At 41.1% G+C, this 21,353-nt stretch overlaps 1 protein-coding gene across 13 annotated transcripts in view; it reads left to right on the top strand.

The window, feature by feature from the left end:
* The window catches only part of myo9aa (myosin IXAa), a 106,929-nt gene that overhangs the window by 14,083 nt on the left and 71,493 nt on the right, over positions 1-21,353 (top strand). For all 13 annotated transcript variants that reach the window (XM_078944228.1, XM_078944227.1, XM_020712158.3 and 10 more), the window contains exon 2: positions 7,721-8,692. In XM_078944228.1, coding sequence (XP_078800354.1) covers positions 7,808-8,692 — 885 coding nt within the window. In that variant the 5' untranslated portion in view covers positions 7,721-7,807. The remainder of the gene's footprint in view (positions 1-7,720; positions 8,693-21,353) is intronic.

Here is a 21,353-nt window from a genome sequence, read left to right as displayed (position 1 = left end):
GCTGTCATTTTGTGTCTACTTTCTTGGCCAGTGCTTCGTGTCTTCACTGTAATTTTCATGACTGTCTGCATTGTGTATTTTGTGGTCAATGCCCCCCACCTGTGACGGTGTGAGTGGAAGAGCTGCTCTAAAGGCTGTGCCTACAGAAATCAGAGAGCCAGTGGTATGTTGGCTGCATAGCATACACTCCTCTTTTGCTTCATCCGTGCCTTATTTGCACTCCAACGCATTGCCATCATAAACATTCTGTGCATGCTGACGTTCTTGAGAAAGAATGCCCTTTTGTTGCACGCCTCAGGAAGAAGATAAAAGATGCTGGTATTTTTTGTACATTTTGTTCCATCATCTAAACCAACAGCTTCAGCTTTTGGCATAATAAACAAAGGGCCTGCATGAGGCTGTAGGATTCACAAACGTTCAAATTTGGTGAAGAGTTCACAGGTCACTGCTGACTCGCACGCCCCCACTTCGGCACATTCACATCCGGACTTTAATAAAAAAGCTCAACGCTATGAGGCCTGTTTACACAAGCTGAGCACGGCTGACAATGACATTCATGTAGCTTCTCAGGGATGACTTCACAGTGCAAAAAGCTTACCAAACCTGATTTTTCACTCTTTGGTTACAATGGCACTCTTTGATAAGTCCTGTTTCACGTTTCTATGGAAACGAAGTGCCACAAAGTCCATCAGATAATGTTCAATAATTGTTTATAAGTGAATATTTTTTTTTCTTGAATTCTTGAGCATACAGGTAAACAGATGATCCATTTAAAGCAAACAGCTGTTGCCCGAAGAGAAGTTACAGTCATTAAAGCATACATTGAAAGACATTTAAAGTCAGATTTAAAGAGATTTTTACATTACATAAACAGCCGCATATGAACAAAGCATGACTTATTCATTTACCCAAAACTGCGAAGCAACTGTGATTGATCGTCTCGCTGAAGTCCTTTTAAGCAGCTATAACTCAGAGTAACCGGTTTCTTTATGGATTTGTTGGTCCACATTGAAAATGTGTTGATGGATGGCAGTTTCCACAGCACTCAAAAGTTTCAGGTCTTTGCTAAAGAGTTTCAGTCTGAACAGGACCATCATAACCCTACTATTCTTTTCTCTTTCACTCTTGTAGATTTGCAGGTGTGGAGAAGATTGAGTGAGCTTAGATTTGAATTTATAACTCATCCATCTCCAGTTTGTATCGATATTTGTACTGATATCCCATATTTTATGTTTTTATTATTATGATTTGTTGTTTTTCTATTAGAATCGTTTTTCCTGGAGAGTCTGCTGTATAGATTCCTTGCATACATAAGAATCCTGATCATCCCTCCAGCAGCAATACAAATGTACCCATGGTCCCCTTGGTTTGGTGTTTTTTCTGGAAGACATTGATCCAAATGCAGAGACAATCAAATAGGCTTTGATAACATCTCACCCAAGACCACACCCATGAAACTACATTACATTCCTTGTGTGTTTTACATATCAATCATTTCCAGCCTTGCTTCTTTTGGAATTTTAGTTAAACGCATGTGCCCTCATCCCATCATCTGCCCTCATCCCATCATCTGCCCTCATCCGCCATCATCTGCCCTCATCCCATCATCTGCCCTCATCTGCTGTCTTGGCAACATCATCTCAGATATGTTCCCTCATGGGGCCTTAACCCTGACAGTCCACATATAAGAAACTGACCACTTTCTGGTTCAGTTGACTGTTTTTAATGGCCATCTAGACCAGTGTTTTTCAACCTTTTTTGAGCCACGGCACAAAGTTTAACCTTGACAAATAGCACCCCCCCCCCCCCCCCCCCCAAAAAAAAAAAGCAGAAACTCAGTCTGTTTTGATCTACAGCCCCCCCCCCCCCCCCCCCCCCCCCCCCCCCGGCCAATCTAACGTGCATTTTTGTGATAATTGTGGCAGAAAAAGCAGGAAGTTGCAGATGTTTTTTCTAAAAGATGTAATAAAAGTTGAGTTACATACAAACTGTATGTTCGTTGTGGTTTCAATCCGTGTAACAAGGACGACTCATTGTACGCTAAGGCGCTGTCCCTTTAAGCCAATGCATCATGGGAGATGTAGTGTGAATACGGCGAGAAAAAGGCAGAAAGACTCGCGTCTCTGAGTTTCATGGTTTTGTTCACTTGTTCCACGGTCTGATACCGGATTCTGTGGAAAGCCACACCAGCTAAAGACGAGCTTTAGCTGTTGTTTGGAAATGAGTGAGTTATGAGCTAAATTGGAACAAGGAAGTTTAGACTTTAAACACTTCTGATTGGTCAGACTGATGACATGTGATTAAGCCTTCAAGAATGATTGGTGGAGTCGTGGAGACAGTAAAAGCTGCGGGACTTTTCCGCAAACTGTCATAGCTGCAGGTAAATCGCGGTGCCGTCATTCTTATCAAAATGTCTTTAATAGAATCAGTTAAACACAAAGAAATAAGTATTTTATGATCTTTCATATTCCTTACTACTCAGTGTTTTATCAGGACCTGTTTGGATGAACAAAGAGCTGATTTCCTGGAGATGGTTAATGTTTTTAGATCAGTTAATGAGGGCAATTTTCCACGGCACACTTGACCATCTCCCACGGCACACTAGTGTGCCGCGGCACACTGGTTGAAAAACACTGATCTAGAGAGCCATTGTCTAATGTAAAACTTTAAATGTCTACATGATGAAATGACTTGTAATACTATTCACCTTAAAATTCTTTGCACAATCTGCTCCCATTACCATTTTCTAAACAATTTACAAGTTGAAGTAACCAATTTATTTTTCTTCCATATAATCTGATTTTTTTTAAAGCGTGATTTTGAGTGGGGTTCTTGATGGGAACCTGAAACGGTGGCGCAGTGGTTAGCGCTCTTGCCTCACAGCAAGAAGGCCCCCAGTTCAAGTCCTGGCTGGGGGGGCCTGAAACAGAAGCACTACACCTTTGTGTGTGGTTTTCATGTGTGGGTTTCCTCTGGGACTCCAGCTGTGTAACCTGGTCTGAGTGTGTATAGGTGTGTGATTGTGTCCCTGCGTAAGACTGCCGACCTCTCCAGAGTGTACCCTGCCTTCGCCCAGTGACCGGTGACCCAGAAAGTGACAAAAACAAGTTTAGAAAGATGAATGAATTCTAGATTGGGTGTGTCAGTATGGTTTCAAATTGTTTTCCTGTACTAATATAAACTATCAATGTTTTAAGGCAAAAACAAGGGTCTCCTGATGATGGAGGTGGAACGGAAGAAGAAGGTAATCTTGACCTTAAACTAACAAACCACAGACAACGGCAGATATTGCTAAAAATAGAGATGTGAATTTGAAATTATTAGCTTCTCCAGCTACATTCAATTCTTGACTCTAGGTCTGCTTTTTTCCCTTTGAAATTATGGAATATGCTTTGGGAAAATTCCTACCCATACTGCTTGACTGGTAACATGTAAAAGACAAAAATCCATCTATTAAACCCAAGACTGGCCAACCCTACCTGCTTTCCAGTTCTTCCGGACCAACTTGCTGCTGATTAGCTGAGTCAAGTGATTCCACATCCCGATTGACTGAAAGCACCTGATACAGGTAGTCAGCATCAAGCAGTCCAAGGACGGCTGGAAAACCGGTAGGGTTTAGGCTTTTGAGGTTGGCTGGCCCTGGGTTCATTATCCCTACACGCTTTAGTCTGAGTATGGTCAATGGGATCATTGGAGACTCTTCCAGATATCATGGGCAGAAGCAGGTTATGCCCTGGAAAGGTCATCAGTCAATTGCAGGCCCAAACATATGGATTTCCAACCACACAGGATGCACTCAACCAGAATATAGGGTCACACTTTTCACGTTGCAGCCTTTGTCGGTTTTTATTAAAAAAAAGCAAACAAGTTAATTCAAAGGACTTGGGTGTAATATGTGCTACAATTTAGTTTAGGGAAGGTTTAAATGATCCCATTCACATTTTTTTCCTAACAAAATCTCGTCTGTCAATAAATCAGTTTTTTTTGGCCTATTTTAATTGCAATATTTATAAAATTTCTAAAACTGCACAAAATCATGTTTTTATTTAGCTCATCTGTAGTCCTTTGTGGAAAAATAATCTATTTACAAGTAGACAATGCTTAGTCTGGTCCAAACTTCTTTGTTGGTTTTTCATTGAATACTTTAGCTTCTGAAGTCTGTTTAATTGAAGATTTTCAGACATGATCACAGACAGTCTGTTGTTTGTGAACTCCAACAGTTAGTTGTCGTGTTGGATAGTCAGAGCAGAGAGACTGCCAGCATAGCCCTGGTCTGTTCTACCTCTGGCACAACTCTAAATCCCCGCTCCCTATCCTTTAAGCTGGCAGCTGACCATCTGTTTGGGATTCTGGGCCATAATTCTGTGCTAAAAAGTTCACACCTGGTCATGCATGCAGACATAGTCCATGCAGAGGCAGGTAACATTCATGCTATAGCAGTAAGGAAGAACTTATAAAGGCCCTTCATGAATTCAGCGTCATACAGTTTAAACAGTATCTGGGAGGTTAATGGCACGGTTTCCTATTTTTCAAGAGCCTACATCTACATTTGAGGAAGGGGCAAGGCCATCTGTGGAGGTATGTGCATGTATCGGAGTTATCTCGGGCTGGCCGAGGTGACACACGGAATGACAGGAAAGGATCCATGCACGGGTGCAGCACTGGACCGTTTGCCTGCTCAAGCTCTCTGTGCACCAACTATATTTGTCCCTGCTCCACTTCCTGTTTCGACGTGTTTTGTGCTGTGGCCTCGATCCTCCTGTAGACTGATGGATGAGGAGGAATCGATGAATGTAGACACACAAAAAAGCTGCAGAACATAATGCAAATCGGAATATTGACCAAATATCTTTTTCAATATTATGTTGGTTAATTCATCTATTCCGATCTATTAAAATTTGTTGTACTTTATGAATACATTTTCAAAAACAGCTTTTTTTGAATTATGCAGACTGTGGAGGAAAACTTGCCCTATGTAGAAAGAATTCACCCTTTATGCATTCAAAAAATACCCCTGACATGAGATTTAAGCTATGCTCTGATTTTTGCAGTGTGTTGAAGAGGGGGCCGGTTTAGCTCGTGCTGGTTTGCGGTGCCTTCCGTCCGTGAAACCGGGGTTCAATTCCGGGCTGCTCCCTGTCCCTGTGCCGGTCCCAAGGGATTGAGAGGGTTGCGTCAGGAAGGGCATCCGGCGTAAAAACATTGCCAAGTTGACCATGCGACTCATCCTCGAGGGAGGGTTGTTTCACTGTGGCAACCCCTGATGGGAGAAGCTGAGAGTGAAAGAAGTTTCTGACAAATGAAGATGTTGGGTCTTTTCTCACCAAAGGCATTCATTGAAAAAAAATGATTGTATATGTGAGAGCACTCCTGAAAAATGTTAGCTTTTAACCTTTACATTTACTATTTTAGCTCAAAGAATATAAAGCTAAAGATAATTGTCTCCTGATGGCTAAAAATCCATTTGTGCACTTCAAAAAAAAGAGATGGTCTCAATAAATCGTTATTGAAATTATCAATAGTGACTGGAGCTTTAGTTATCTGAAGTTTAATGCTCAAGCGGTCTCTTTTGGTTCCGTGCCTTTTGTTCTTCTCTTTACAGCAGGGAGCATGGTTGGGTAATCCTCCATGTCTTCCTGTCCTTCTGTCTCAGTGGCCCCTACTCTCCCTGCAGTGTCCCTCTGCTGTGTGTTAAGAGGGAACTTGTGAATGGCGGGATTGTGTAACCAGTAAAGAGAATGGTCGCTGCCGTTCTTTAGGGACTGCTCGAGTTTGTCTGTGGATATGCAAGTGGTAATCCTGCAGATCCATGTGCCTCACCATCGGTCTGTTGCATGTGTGCGGGTCAGGCTCTAGCAAAATGATTTGGCTCTTTAGTACATTACATAACAGGATGTGATTCTCCTGCTGTGATAGTTTTCATCATCTGGTGGATATAAAAGGAAATTCCAGTTTAGGAATCTCATTCATTATATATTTTTAATCCGGTTCACTTCAGATCAGGCTTGTGCCTGTTTTCCTTCCTTTTAAAATATAAAACTTGTAAAGGTGTAATGATGAATAGACTTAATCTATATGACTCGACTTAGATTCCTACGATCCAACCAGATCAATCTGTCTGAGGCAAGTTGTTAATCGAATATACCTACACTATTATAAAATCACTTCGATGGGAGCCGGTTTAGCTCGTGCTGGTCTGCGGCGCCTTCCGTCCGTGAAACCAGGGTTCAACTCCGGGCTGCTCCCTGTTCCCTTCTCTACTTCTGTGCCGGTCCCAAGCCCGGTTGCTTTGAGAGGGTTGCGTCAGGAAGGGCACCCGGCGTAAAACATTGCCAAGTTTACCATGCGACTCGTTCGCTGTGGCGACCCCTGATGGGTAAAGCCGAAAGAGAAACATTATAAAATCACTTCAAAATAAAATAAATCGATTGTAATCAATATTTGGATTGAGACATGGTAGAATTATTTCACTACAATGTAAAAATGACCGAGTGCATCACAGCAGACAACACACGTGTTGTCAGCAAAAAATGGTTATTCCATCATTTCTTTTCCAACGTGTGTCAACACTTTATCACTTTTTTAGCAAAGACATGTGACCAGACAGCGTGGTAGAAAGTTCTAATAAAGTTCCATTTGTATTATTTTGATTTGCAAAAACAACGTTGGGCTGAACTTAATGACACCTCTATTCTAGACCTGAGACCCCTGGCTCTACATTTTAAATGTTCTGTCACCAATTTGGGTTGTATACTGGATAGGGATTTTAAACTTGACTGTCACATCACTTCTGTGGTGAAACTTAGCTTTTTTCATCTCATGCTGTCATCTGCGGAAAAAACATTTTGAACTTTGCCGGACTCTGAGACAGTGATCCACACTTTTATTACATCTTTATTGATTTATTGTAATTCCCTTTTATTTGGGATTAGCCGGTCCTCTCTCAAGGCTGCAGCTAGTTCAAAATGTTGCCCTCTGTGCATTTGTAAAACTAGGCTTAAACTGATTGTTACAGCCAAGTTTTTAACCTTCCATGAGACTCCGCTCTGTTTTTTTTTTGTACCCATTTTAAAATTTTAATTAGATTTTTTTTTTCTTGTTGTTTTTATTCTTACATTTTATCTATTGGTGTTTTATTGTACAGCGCTTTGTAGCAGTTTTGGCTGTGTTAAAGCGCTGTGTTAATAAAGTTGATTTGATTTGAAACTGAAATGTGACTGAATCTGCCATGAATTCTTGATTAATTGTTTGTACACAATTAATTTACACTTGATACGCAACGGGTATTTATCTTTGAGTCACACGGGTTGAAGTTTTGGCTAAAGAACTGGATTCATTTTAGATCAGTGAAATGGATCGAAATGGATCGTTGAAAAAGGAACCAATATTAATCATATCAGCAACCACCAATTATGAAATGAATGGAATTTTTCTTAAAATGGATTGTTACACCCCTCAAAATGTCTCCTTTTTTTTTCCAATCCCTGAGCCCCATCCCTTTGGTAGTTGTTGTCAATGGAAAGCCTCAAATGTCCTCCTGTAGATGGCAGAAAGAGTTAAATCAATAGTATGCAGTAGTTGGGAAATATTGGGGCTTAGAAATGTCCTCTCCAGAAGACCAAGTCGCCTTTCTTGAAGTCAGGAGTTGGATTCGTCTTTTGCTTTAAAATATTCAATGCTCCATATTTATCCATGATTTTTTGTTCTTTTTTTCTTGCAGTGGTTATGTCTTGAGGTGGTGGCGCCTCCAACTTGTTAAGGGACGTGCCGGGAGCAGACTGCTGCTAATGGGAACACCTGCTGCATCATGACATCTCGCGATGGCCTCGGTGGTCCCGGCGGAATGGGCACTTTGGGTCGGCGACAGCGCTTTGAAAACTCAGATTTCACTCTGCGTATCTATCCTGGCGACCTGGCAGAGGGCACCATCTACTGCCCCATAAGTGCCCGCAAGACCACCACGGCGGCTGAGGCCATTGACCGTGTCATCCAACGGCTGCAGCTGGACCGGACCCGGTGTTACGTTCTGGCTGAAGTAAAGGAGTTTGGCGGGGAAGAATGGATTCTGAACCCCACCGACTGTCCTGTTCAGAGGATGATGCTGTGGCCCCGCGTAGCCCTGGAGCACCGCCCCATGTATGGCGGGGAGGATTACCGCTTCCTGCTGAGGCAGAAAAACCTGGACGGCTCCATTCACTATGGTGGTAGTCTACAGATGTGGCTTCAGGTCACAGAGGAGCGCAGGCGCTTGATGGAGCGCGGACTGCTCCCTCAACCCGACTCTCAGGGCGACCACGCAGACCTGTGCTGCCTGCCGGAGCTGAACGAGCGCTCGCTGCTGGACAACCTGCGCTCGCGCTTCTACCAGGAGAAGATCTACACTTATGTTGGAAGCATCCTCATCGGCATCAATCCCTTTAAGTTCCTGCCAATCTACAACCCCAAGTATGTGAAGATGTATGATAATCATACACTGGGTGATTTGGAGCCCCACATTTATGCTGTGGCGGATGTTGCTTATCACGCCATGCTGCAGAGACAGAGGAATCAGTGCATAGTTATATCTGGAGAGAGCGGTTCTGGGAAAACGCAAAGTACGAACTTTCTCATTCATCATCTGACTGCTCTGAGTCAGAAGGGCTTTGCCAGCGGAGTGGAGCAGATCATCCTGGGGGCAGGGCCAGTGTTGGAGGTAAGGAAACCCCTTCTGCTGTAAATCGTCAAAGTACCTGCAGTAATGTCTGCGTGTGCATGACCAACTTTATTAATCGTTTTATGATTGCTACGCACGTGCATGTACGACAGTTCCTTGACTTCTATTGGAGACCATCACACTTACAAATAGTTTCACTTTTTAAATGGAGTGATATTGCACCAAAGGTGTAAAATCGTGATTCAAAAACCTTCCTAAAGTAGCACTGTATAAAATCAAGCAGACTGGAAGTCTTCCAAAAGAAAGCATAGAGGTAATGAACTATAAAAATAAAACATCTGGTTACTTTGACGAGACCCAATGGGGCTTACCTATGTGTTTCAGACTGCAAAAACAACATCCAAGCCTTCACCTTAGCACCATTTAACAACCATAACAGTCTTTGCCATTAGGATTAATGGAAGACCATTACTGCTTAAAGTCACCACGTTGGCGGTAACTGGATTGTAGCATCAAAAGTAACCTTATATTTTCCATACGTAATCATATTTTTAGCTTTAACAACAGCTTTGCTCTGTGGTATGATTAACATTGAAGTGCAGAATTTCAATCAGGGTAAAGCAAATAAAACTACATTAATCTGAGGTGACGTCCCTTTTTTGTTGATTTATTTTTGGTACAAATCATCATTTTAAAATATTTGTTTTCCTCAGTAATTGGACCATAAGGAAGATTCCTTTGCACATAAAAAGGCATAAATCCAAGTATCTAGTGGTTTTAGTGTCACAGTTGGAAGGCGTTTGTTGTTTTTGGCTGATTCCAATTTAATATGAAAGTAGAAACATAGCTTTTGCATCTGTTGTGAGTCGTTCTGGCATTTTCTCTTTCAGTTACCTGTCACTTTAATAGACTGCGTTTATAAGACCCGAACAAGTTCACAACAAGTTCTTGTTTGTGCAACTGAATTCCTAAGAGTTGCATAAGGCCACTCAACTGTAATGCTGGCTCTCAAGAAGGTAGAGTGAGACTGGGGGGTTATTAGGACAGTGTAACCATTGAGTACTTTTGGTTCACGCAAGAAATGATGGGGCAGCTGGTATGATGTCGTGGTTCAATTTCTTTAACTGCTAAACGTTTCTCCTATTTAATTGTTTTAAGGCTCTCTTTGCGTCAATAATTGTTTGCCTTGTTTTACAGAAAAGAAAGTTTTCTGAGCATCATTGGGGAGTTCGAAGGGTTTGATTTGAAGCCAGGTACTCAAGGAAACCAGTTCAGTAGCTCTTCTGTATATTTTATTGCTCTCGGACTGCCGAGTACAGTTCAGTGGAATGCCATTCATTTGTGTGTGTCGGGTTAATGTCTAAGCACATTATGTTAATCCCGAACAGTGGAGTGAGACGTTTCGAGTGCAGAGGAGTAGCCCTTAATTGTTTGCACAGTAAGATTGCATAGCTGCCCATGAGTGACTCATTACAAGAAGCTGCTGTGCTACCAGGGAGATAGAGGAAAGGAGTGGAGGAGCACCTGCCAAAACCGCCTCAAAGGAGTGACTTCTTATCTTCACCCAAACAGTCAACCGTTCATTCAAGACCGAAAGAAGCGAGGAGGGAAGGCTCGAAAGTGGCCCCGTTGTTGTGTTGATTCAGAATTTTTTTTGTGTTGTCGGTGTCTTTATCTTGTATGCTTCTGTCAATGATAAGTCCACGTTCAGAGAGTCAGGGCGTCTGCGGGGGTTAATGTTCTATTAACCTAATCTAAAGTGGTGTTGATTCGAGCGTGACCTCTAACTTTACAAGAGCCACTGATTTCAGGAAACCCTATGGCCAAGATCATTTTCATTGTGGCAAATTTAAAGGAAAGATTTAATAAAAAAAACTCAACTGCAACTCCCCAGCGTCAACTCCAAAGTCAAAACACAGTTTTTAACACCTTTGAATCATTTTGTACTTGTATTTGTCTGTGTATTTGAGTACTTATTAGGTAAACTGGACAGCTGTAAACCAGCTCATCAACTTTAACAAGAAAAAAGAATAAATTAAATGTGGAAATCATATGTAAGTTTGGATTTTCTCCATTTCTAACTGGAAATTGATTCTAATTCCTTTTTTTCTTCTGAATGCTGAAAATCAGCTGACAGAAGCAACATAGCACCTTCAACAGAAATGTGTTTACTTTAATTTAACTTCTGCTGTCGATATTAAAATATGTTGTTTTAAAAGTCTCAGTGCCATCATATTCAGATTCATTTTAAACCGTGGGGCAGCAAATATAGCACATTAAAGGTGGTATTTTGGTCCATTCTTCCATGCAGATCTTCTCGAGAGGTGTGATGTTTTGGTTCTGTTGCTGGACAACATAGACTTACAACTCCCTCCACAGATTCTCAATGGGATTTAGGTCCAGAGACCGGTTAGAACACTCCAGAACCTTAAAATGCTGTTTATGTAGTCACCCCTTCGCTGGCAATCTGTTTGGGCCCATTGCCATGCTGGAAGATCCAGACACGTCTTATCTTCTATCCTCTCATTGATTTAAACAGGTTGTTTTTTTTCTCAGAAACCTTACCATACATGGCCCCATGTATCCTTTCCTTAATATGGAGCAGTTGTCCCCGTTTGCAAAAAACTGCTCCAAAGCATGTTTCAGCACAGTGCAACACAGAGCAAGAACTCTAAGATCTCTACAGCAGTTCCACACTTGAGCTTTTCATGTAAAAACAAGAGGTCCTTGTTAGGAAGACATGTGTTGCTCTTTTACCCTTGCATTCAGATGTCTTGCTTCCAACAAAATGGGAATCGGATTCAAATCATATCAAGTTTTTGTTTGTCACTCATGCCAGAACATGAGGTGTTTGTTTTGAAGGCCTCTCAGGTGTGTAGTTGTCACTTAAAGTGACTGATCATCCATAGAAACCGTGTAATAGCAGAGGAAAGCTGGCAGATGTTGCCTTTTTCTGTCAGCTGGAGGTCAAATGTTGCCTGAAAGATTAATAACACAGAGCAACATATGACTTTACCAACAGGTTTATTGGGAAAATGAGCCAACAGAAGAGTCAAAGCTTGAATTAATGAAGCCTAGAAGAGATACCAACAAATTTTCCGTAGGAGTATTTTGTGCCAAACAACAAGCTGTAACATCTATGCTGTACATGACAGTCCAACAGCTGCTTTGCACTCGAGTTGACCCTGGAGAAATCAGCTGTTTAGAAGTCACAGAAACTCTGACAGATACTTTAACCTTCTTGGTTTAGATGCTTATCTGCTGTCTGTCATTCCTGAACTTTTTTTCCTCATCGTTTGAGTTGATGTTGATCTTGGCATTCTTTTGACGTTGGACTCTTGAATATACAGTTTCACATGGTTGGTTTGTGGCTTCTAAAGAGCTCCTTTTTGGCTGTTTGATGAGCAGACTGTAGTCAACCAACAAACTGGTTTTGAAGCAATTTCTTCTACTTTTTCATGCACAAAATTGCTTTTCTGTTAGTTCCTATTGTAAGAACTCGTTGTTTTGGTAATGTTTTAAAATGGTCGTTTTTAACAGATATGGTTTTAGAACGGATGTTTGAGAAATCAATGTTTAATAGTTGTGTTAAATCAGAAGCGGAATTCTTAAATCCCAAGAATGTCAAGTTCAACAACGGTAAAAGTTTGTATGTTCAATTATTTTATTCCATGCTATCGTCATTTTATTTTCTTCCATTTTCTCTACAATCACATGCCTTAGTGCTTTTGTTTATTATGATTACTTTAATGGAATATCCTTTTCTGGATCCAAAGTTGATTGATTTCCAACTGTAATTGACATGACACCTCATCAACAAGTCAAATATGAATCTGTTGGAGTGTTTACTGAAGCTGGAAAGCTTCCAAGTGTAAACAGCAGAAATCCTCCAAGACAACCGAGCATTCCACTGTGTAACCATGAGATTTCACAACACTACTCTGCAGTATTTTTCCTTCTTTTTTCCTCTGATCCTCTTTAATGGCACTTACTCCTAACAGGACATGTGATCCAGCGCTGCTTGTAGTTCTTGCAAAGCACAAAAATGCTCGAATAAATCCTAACATTTATGTAAACTAGTTGACTGAGCTTTAATGAACAAGTTTACTATGTGAGGGTTTAATCCACTGTGGAGGTTTTTAAGAAAAACTTTAAATGCATCTTTTTATTTTACATAGTTTTTACTTGTCCACGTGTTTTCATTTGATTTTATAAATGTTATTAACAATTAATTCAATTCATTTTTATTGTACTGGTGGGAGGTGTGTGTGTTAGGTTTTCTTAATGTGTTTTTATTTATTTAATTTTATTATTAGAAGTAGTAGTAGTAGTAGTAGTATTTTTACTATGTTGACTATTTTAACTACTAATTTTTTATCTTGCTAATATCTATTTTATTATGGGAAGCAGCACTTTGAGATACTCTGTAGCAGGAAAAGTGCCGTACAAATAAAATTGAAATGAAATTAACGAAAAATGCAGAAATTCGGCTCTTGATGCACATATTTGACCACTTCTCATTTTCTTCCACTCCCATCATGCACCTGCTGTCACAAACTACCTTTGATTGAGGTTATAAAAAATGAAATCAGCTGTAGTAGCTGAGCTGCTTCATGACCTCTGCAGTTTATCTGGTTCTTCCTTTTAATTACTTTGAATAATGTCATTACTAAGGGTCACAGTAACAAGCAGTTACTGTTATATTCTAGAATCAGCTAAAGAAACCGGAGATACAGATTTTTCAGACAAAAAGCCTTTTTAGCTCTACTGAATGGAAGATTTCTCTTTTACGATTTTATTAACAATTTTTAGATTAGTTTCGAGGCTGTTTGTTGTACAACATTTTGGCTACTAATGTAATTTTTATTTCATAGACAAACCTAGATTGGACGGGTTGAAGAAATCTGTCTAAATCTGTCCATAGCTTTTATTTTAATTACAGTATTTCCCCCATATTCGCGGGGGTTCGGGACCAGAGACACACCCGAATACTCCAATATGGAGAACCACCCCCTACCCCTACGGCCGAAAGATGTCAGTCACTGATCCTTACTCATCAAAAACCCTTCTGAAACATTTCTGATGCTTTGTGAAACATTTATTCAAGAAAATTGGAATATTGCTCAACATAAATAGTTTTTTTATTCAGATTAATAGACTGTAAAACGCACATCAGAAGTGTCACTCTGAGCCTTCAAACCAGGAGCCCGTGCTTTCTCCTCCATCAGATAAGTGCGAGAGGTCATGTACTTCCAGAAGTAGATGATATCCGGATGATAATTATTCTCCGTGATGATCTTCCTCAGCGTTTCAGGATATTTTCTGACCGCTTCTGAGTCAGCTGAGTCATGCAGGGGCACAGACTTCGGTTGGCAGCGATTCAGGAGCCGGTGGAAATAGATCGGAAATATTCCTTAGAAGCCGGTAAGGGGGCCGGCGTGCTCTTCATCGCCGTTCCCCTCCTCCCCGACATCACCTCCTTTGGACGCAAAAGTCTCATACAAACGTCTTGAGCTGAGATTTTGTGATGAATCCGTGTCACGGGACTGGGAAAAAAATCTGCGAATATAGAAACGCGAATACGTGGGGGAACACTATACTGTTTTTTAAAAAACATATTTTGAATAAACATTGTTTAATAAAATGCATGGTACACATATTGTGGTGAAAGTAACTTAAAAATCAATCAAAACTCGCACGAATTTAAGAACCAAAAATGTTTCTGATTAATAAATAAAGCTTCAGTCCCCAGTGACAACAGATCAGTCACACAAGTCACAAGTCTAGTTTTTGGAATTCCTTCACGTTGACTTCCTCTGATGACTAAAGCACCTGAATCACTGGAAATGTAGAATCAAAACATTTTTTACATGAGAACACAGACAAAAGCTTAATAGAACATGTAAAACCTGTGATCCCTTTTTTTGGGGGGAAATCTTTTGTAACATTTCTGGTCCATGAGACGTAGCAACATTTGGGAAAGCGATGATTTCAATAGAAACTGTTTTTTTTAGTTATCGTTAATCAATAAAATCTTTTTGATGCACTAGGTTTACTTATAGGTCAGCTTTTAAAATAGACGTGTTTTATTATTTAATGTGCAGAGATCTTTGTGCTTTTGGATAAATTTAGCACTAAAGTTTGCTGCTGATGATACGGTTAGCTGGTTGAACTTGCAGATTGGTTGGTTTGCTCCGTGGAAAAAGATGTCGAGTTCTTGCACTTCCAGCTGTTACTTTTCTCTGTTTGTTTATCTCACCATCCTGGTGCCAAGCTCCTATTTTCCCCTGAAATTGTATACAGGAGCTCTGGTACGGGTGGCAGAGGAGGAACATGCTGTTCCTGGTTTGTCATCCCATCTGTGCACAAACAGAAAAATGTATTCTGTAGCAACTTCAGTCCAGAACAGACTGGGAGGCTCCTCACCAGGTCTTTATTTTGCATCTTGAAGGTGAATTTAACCTTATATTTGATCAAAGTGATTTAATTTTGCTATTATTGAACTTGGTGTGCATTTTCCAAACGTTTTCATAAGATTTAGAGCTGCTAATGTATCTCCTAATGGATAAATATGCTTGATTTTCTCAATTTCTGATACTTCATAGTGTAGAAATCAATTTAAAAAAGATTTATATCATGCAAAGAAGGGCTGCAGCTTAATGAAAAAAAGATCTTTCAGTTTTAATCTGTACATAAACAAGGTCTTGTTATTTTTCTTGATTAACCATTTAGTCAGTGATCGGCGACAGATGGCAGCAGCCCAACAATGTGTCTGCTTGTGTCTACTCATTGAGCCTTCCTTTATGCTGCGGTCTGCAGGACTCCCCAGGTGTTTTATCAGACCAAACGCATCTCAGTCAGCACCTGCTCCCAGGCTGGAGCAGCTGTCCTGCAGCAGAAGAACTCAGAGAAAATGTGCTGTTGGATGCTATTTAGAACAAAAAGGGTTTATCTCTTTTAGTTATCGCTGACACATCTCAGTTTGTTTTGTAGACACACTATGGAGCTTATTTTATTTTTTTATTTTTTATTTTCACCAGACTACTTTTTTTAATCATATAAATCCAGAAATCTAAATAGATTATTTTTAAGTACAGTTCTTGCCTAGACTTTTTTAATTGACTTATTGTGGCAGATGTTAAAGTGGTAAATGGCGTAAACTTATAAAACACTTTACTACCTTGGCTTTCTCTAAGGTCCAAAGCGCTTTACATTCACAGTCCCATTCAACACACACACGTTTACACAGCAATGTTGGCTCTGCTGCTGAACACTATATGTGTGTGTGTGTGTGTGTGTGTGTGTGTGTGTGTATCTCGTGTTTTGATAGAACCGTTGGTATATTTGCTATAGGAAACTTCATTGTAAAGGTTTGTCCCTGCCTATGGTTTGGATGGCAAACTACTCGGTTTAATGTCTTATTAAAAAAAAAAGCAAAGCACATTTCCCGTCCCTGAGTTCACATACGTGACATAGCCAACTCTGTTCTCTGATTTGTTTGACCATCTAATCCCTCAATGACTGTTTTATGCTGACTCATCTCTTCAGGACTTGTTTTAGGAGTCCTATGTGAACGCTTAGTCATGACCTGCTCCCTCCCTTCAGCTCCTTTCACACAGGAGGGGCTCTGAAAATGAAGACACCCGGACAACATATAAACTTAACAACTGTTGAGTTTTCCTTTAGCTGTCCATTGTTTTATTTTGAAGGTTTGCAGCAGCTGACATTAGCTTCAAAACGTGTAGTCTGTTGTGCGTCCTCATCATTTTGGGTCTGTTGCGTAAACGCTGAAAGCACAGCCTGCTCACCTCACTTCAGTTACATAAATCTCTGCAGGTGACCTCTGCGTGCAGCGGCGCGCTCATGCGGCGAGCAGGGTTTGTGGTCACTTTCAGCTATCCACAAGTCCAGATGTGGTGTAATAAAACTGAGAGAAAGCCTTGCACATCTGGAATGAGGCAGAAAACATTGGGGACCCCAGTGTAGAATGTGCATGGAAAGATCTTCCCAGCTGCCTCAGGTTTTTTGGCATTTTGCCCCCATGTTGTTGTTTCACAGATAAGAAAATTTAGACTTGACTTTTGTCTCATTTCACCTCTTGTAAAAGAGGAAATTGATGTTTTGGTTGAGATAAGACTTGACTGCTGGATCCACAATAAGCCATCATTACAGGAAATGCAAAGCCTGAAATTCTGCAATCGTCTTCCTTGTTTCTTTATCTCTGTCTTCTTTTGGTGGCCCGCTTCCAGTCAGCAGTAGCAGTTTGGGTTACACCTGTCAACCACCCCAGTTGGACAGCTGTTACTACCACACTCAGAGGAGGTGCCTTTTAATGCAACATGCATTACTTTCCCAACAATATGTATTGTGTTATATGTTTTGTGCGAGTTTAGGTCAAGAATGCACCAGACACATTTTTGAACAGGTGTTTTGCCCATAGTGTTCACACTAGACTGTCGCTAGCCAGCACTACCGCACGTCCACCAGGCTTGGTGCGAAATCTTGAAGCGGTGCAAATCTCACTAATCTTGGTCCAGGGTTTTTATCTTTCAGAGCTCTATTCCGATCTATGAGAGACTTGGTGTCACATAATTCCAAACGGGCACGAACCACCACAATTAATTTCTCCTTCATGATCAATTGGTTGGCACTTCCAGGAATGAACAGAGATGCCATCACCAAATCAGAGTCTCTCAATGGTCAATGGACAAGCGTTGAAAACATGAGTTTTAAACGCAGATGCCTAAAACGCCCATTTATTTGCATCTACCTAGACTCTTTATTGGGAGTGGCCGCTTGAAAGCACGGTGCAGAAGGCGATGTGAACATAGCTTAAGTCCTGTTCCTGAGCAAACCCTTATTTATTGATGAAAATAAGGAAAGTGTTTCTCACATTCCTCCACCCTGTGCCATCCAAAAAAAAGGCACCAGTCAGAGCAGGAATCTTCTGGTTTCAAGTCACCTTTTGAAGCTCAACAGAGGGGATGCTGGTGCTCTCCCAGACCAGCCATGACACATAATCTCTCCTCTGAGCCTTGGCATTGCACCAAGGCTTCTCTCTTGTGGATTACATCCAACTCTTCTCCACTGGAACACATCTGGAAGGCATCCTGAGCAGAGGGCCAGACCACCTGAGCTGGGTTTGATTCATTTGGAGAAGAAACAAGATCCTCTTGCATAACTGGGCTCCTCGTCTTATCTGAAAGGTTAAGCCCAGTTGCCTTTTGGAGGAAACACATTTCAGCAGTTTACTTTTAGAATTTCTATTTTTTTTATTGGTATCCAAATCTTTGAACTGTGGGCTGTAGCTGAATTGACTGGAAGATTGACACTTTGAGGCCTGATAATTCATTTGTCTTCTTTTAGTTTGTTCTATAAGGATTGCTTAAGTTTTTTGTGAAATCCTGTCATAATGCTGGAGGGTTTTGTGCTGTGAGTTTGCATTTTGTTAAGCGAAATAAGTATTTAAACCCTCTTGCCAGAAAGACTTAATAATTTGTGATAAAACCCTTATTAACAGCACAGAGGTCAGGCATTTCTTGTAGTTGATGATCAGGTTTCTGCACATCAGGGTGAATTTTGGTCCACTCTTCTTTGCAAATGACTTTTGAATCATTCAGATTTGGTGGATGTCACTTGGCAACTCTGAGCTCCAGCTCTCTTTATAGGTTTTCTATAGGATTGAGTTCTGGAGACTGGATGGACCACACCATGACCTTGATATGTTTCTTCTTTAGCCATTACTTTGTTGTCTTGGCTGGATGTTTTTGGGGCATTATCCTGTTAGAAGACCCATCCACCACCAATTTTAAGCCTCCTGGTGGAGGGAAGGAGGTTCTTAGCCAGGATTTGACGGTGCATGGCACCTCCCATCCACACGGTGAAGTAGTCCTGTGCAGTCCTGTCTGTGGAAAACACCCCCATACCATAATGTTTCCACCTCCATGTTTGACAGTGGGGGAGGATGTTGTTGGCAGCATTTGACGTCCTCCAAACATGTCGGGTTGAGTCGATGCCAAAGGGCTCAGTTTTGGTCTCATGTGACCACAGCACCTTCTCCCAATCCCTCTCTGAATCATGAAAGTGTTTGTTGGCAAACTTTTTTTAATAGTCCATTACGGTCTTGTGCAGGTCTACAATCTTCTTCCTTAAATCCATTGAAATCTCTTTAGGCTTCCCCATGTTGGAGAGTTTGGAGTCTGACTTACTAATTCTGTGGCTAGGTGTCTTTTCTACAGATGATTAGTTCAAACAGGTGTCTTCAAGGTGACAGGTTGATCAGGAGAGTTTAACTGGCCTGTGTAAACCAGGACTCTTGGTTACTAGGGGATCAAAAAAAAATTTCTCTCAGGGCTCAGAGGTAAATAAATTTATATGTCTTCTTTAAGTTGAATTCTTGATTTTTCTATCTCTCACTGTTCAAATTAACCTACCAGTACGATAACAGACCGTCAATTTCTTTTAGGCGGGCAAACCCACAAATTTAGTGAGGGATCAAATGTGGTTAACAGTCTAAAGAGAATTCGCGGAGATGTGAGTTAGTGCTAGGGTTGTGCCGATGGACGATTCCATCGTGATGGGTGACTGACCTCACGATGGAGAGACACCATCCGCCCCAAAGCCGCTGTGTGAGCTGACGGTCCGAGCTCTGCCTGGACACACACTTTTAGACCCGGTTCTGAGTTCGGTAGCTCGTTTCCCTAGAGCTGCGGGACGGATCACAGTCCTAAGTCTCCCACACATATCGCACACGTAACAAAGCATCCCCCCTTCCCCTCAAACACAAAGCTGTAAGTCCGCGCTCCACCAGTCCACTTGACTAATTAAGTGCGGGAGTGGACCACTTCTTTTCTATTTTGTTTGTTACTTTTTTTGTTAAAGTCACTTCCCTCAGTTTATCCTGGATCATCGCGGATGAGTCATTAGTTGGGAAATAAAACAAAAAAGTAATAAAGTAAAGTAAAAATTAGAAATACCCCCCCCCCCCCGACGATACCATCGTCCATCCCGATGGTTTACTGCAAACATTGTCAACTGCCAATTTAAGGGACATCGCCCAACCCTAGTTAGTGCAAAATCCAGAACTGATTTATCTTCAGCACCCAGAACTTTTGGTGGAAAATGATTCAAATAATACTACAGTAAACAGTTGAGTGTTTCGAGGGTGAACATGTTTTGACTTCTACAGATATTTTTGTCTCTCACTAGCAGTTTTCCCACAGCTTTCTCAGCAAAAACAAAAGATGCATCTGGTAAACCACTGTGGCTCCTTCCTACTGAGATGTAACGGCTCTGAACTGCTGTGTCCACCATTCCAGCAGAATTTTTCGTCTGTATTCCGCTCAGTAATGGAAACATGTGGCTAATAGGAGGTGGGAATAAAGGCTAATGCTGTTGTGCAACAGTGCAATTCACACAAACTGTGTGCACCAGAACACAAAGCTTCAGAAGAACAAGTTGTGTGATCAAGTCTTGCTCAGAGTTTGACTGTTGAGGCTTCAAAAGGTTCTCGTTAGAACTTAAATGTGTTTTTTTTTCTCCAATTAAAAAGGCTGATAAGATGACCTGACAATAAGTGTCATGTCTGCTGCTCTTTGCTGGAGTTTCCAGATGTTTCATCTGACTGGTACAAACGCACACAGTTTACACACGTCCCACTTGCTGGCACACCGGACCAGCTGTCCTGACAACACCTGCAGGAGTGCAGCACAGAGCCCGACAAAGGAGGCTTTCTTCCTAGTGACGTAGTCGTCCTGAAGCCAAAAGCAGTCACAGGGGAGCTGCTGTCTTCTGTGGGCTCCTTGCAGTCTGAAGCACACAGATCTGCTCTCAGCTTATTGATGAGGCTCCTTTTTAATTTTTTTGTTGTTGCAATTATTCACGTGATTATTCTTCTTAGATTAAATTGCGGTTAGATGACTTGGCTGGTGTTTAAATCCCTGCTGTTGTCTTATGAGGCCGCAGAAATTGTGTTCAAAATCTTATTTTAGAATATAAAAATCTTTATTTAATGCTTTAATACAGAGTATCCAGGTTTTTTGACACCATCTTCTGCTCCGTTTTAGTGTCTCTTTTTTTTTTTTATCTCTACAAAGACTTTAGCATGCCTCCTTGTGACAGACCGGTTTAACACTTCCGTGTCACGCAGAACAGATGATTGAAAGGTAGGCGGAGCCTCTCGGAGCGGACAGCATTTTGACGTTTGTCTCTGGCGGATCTGACTAATTGGATTGACCTCCTTCCTGATCTCAGCGTGCGGCTTAGCTTCACAGCTATGGTTGTGCTCAGTCATCCGCCTCACCTGACTGCTTTCCACTTCCACAAATCAGCTGAGAGTTAGGAAACACTTGGATTGGAAAACTGAGCTACATATGGAAGAGTTTGTCCTCAGCACTCTAAGTCTTGCAATGATTCAGTTCGGTGTGTGAACAGAAATTCAAATTATTAAAGTGAAGACAAGAAAATCACTAAAGCAAACAAAAAAACCCTAAAACCCAACAATTTGTTTTGGTATGACTTGTAGTTAAATGAATAAAACAATAGTAAAAATGTATTTGGTTAACTTCATGTATACCTATGATGATGTGTCAGAATAATCATGAATTATGGAGTGATTGGTTCGTAGGTATAGAGTATCTAAGTCTCTAAGTTTGTAAGTTAGCTGTTTCTGTTCTTAGCAGAAGCACAACGGACATGATCA

This window comes from Oryzias latipes, chromosome 3 (assembly GCF_053564925.1).
Source record: "Oryzias latipes strain Hd-rR chromosome 3, Olatipes_Hd-rR_3.1".
Taxonomy (NCBI): Eukaryota; Metazoa; Chordata; class Actinopteri; order Beloniformes; family Adrianichthyidae; genus Oryzias; species Oryzias latipes.
This window is presented reverse-complemented; position numbering and strand designations above follow the sequence as displayed.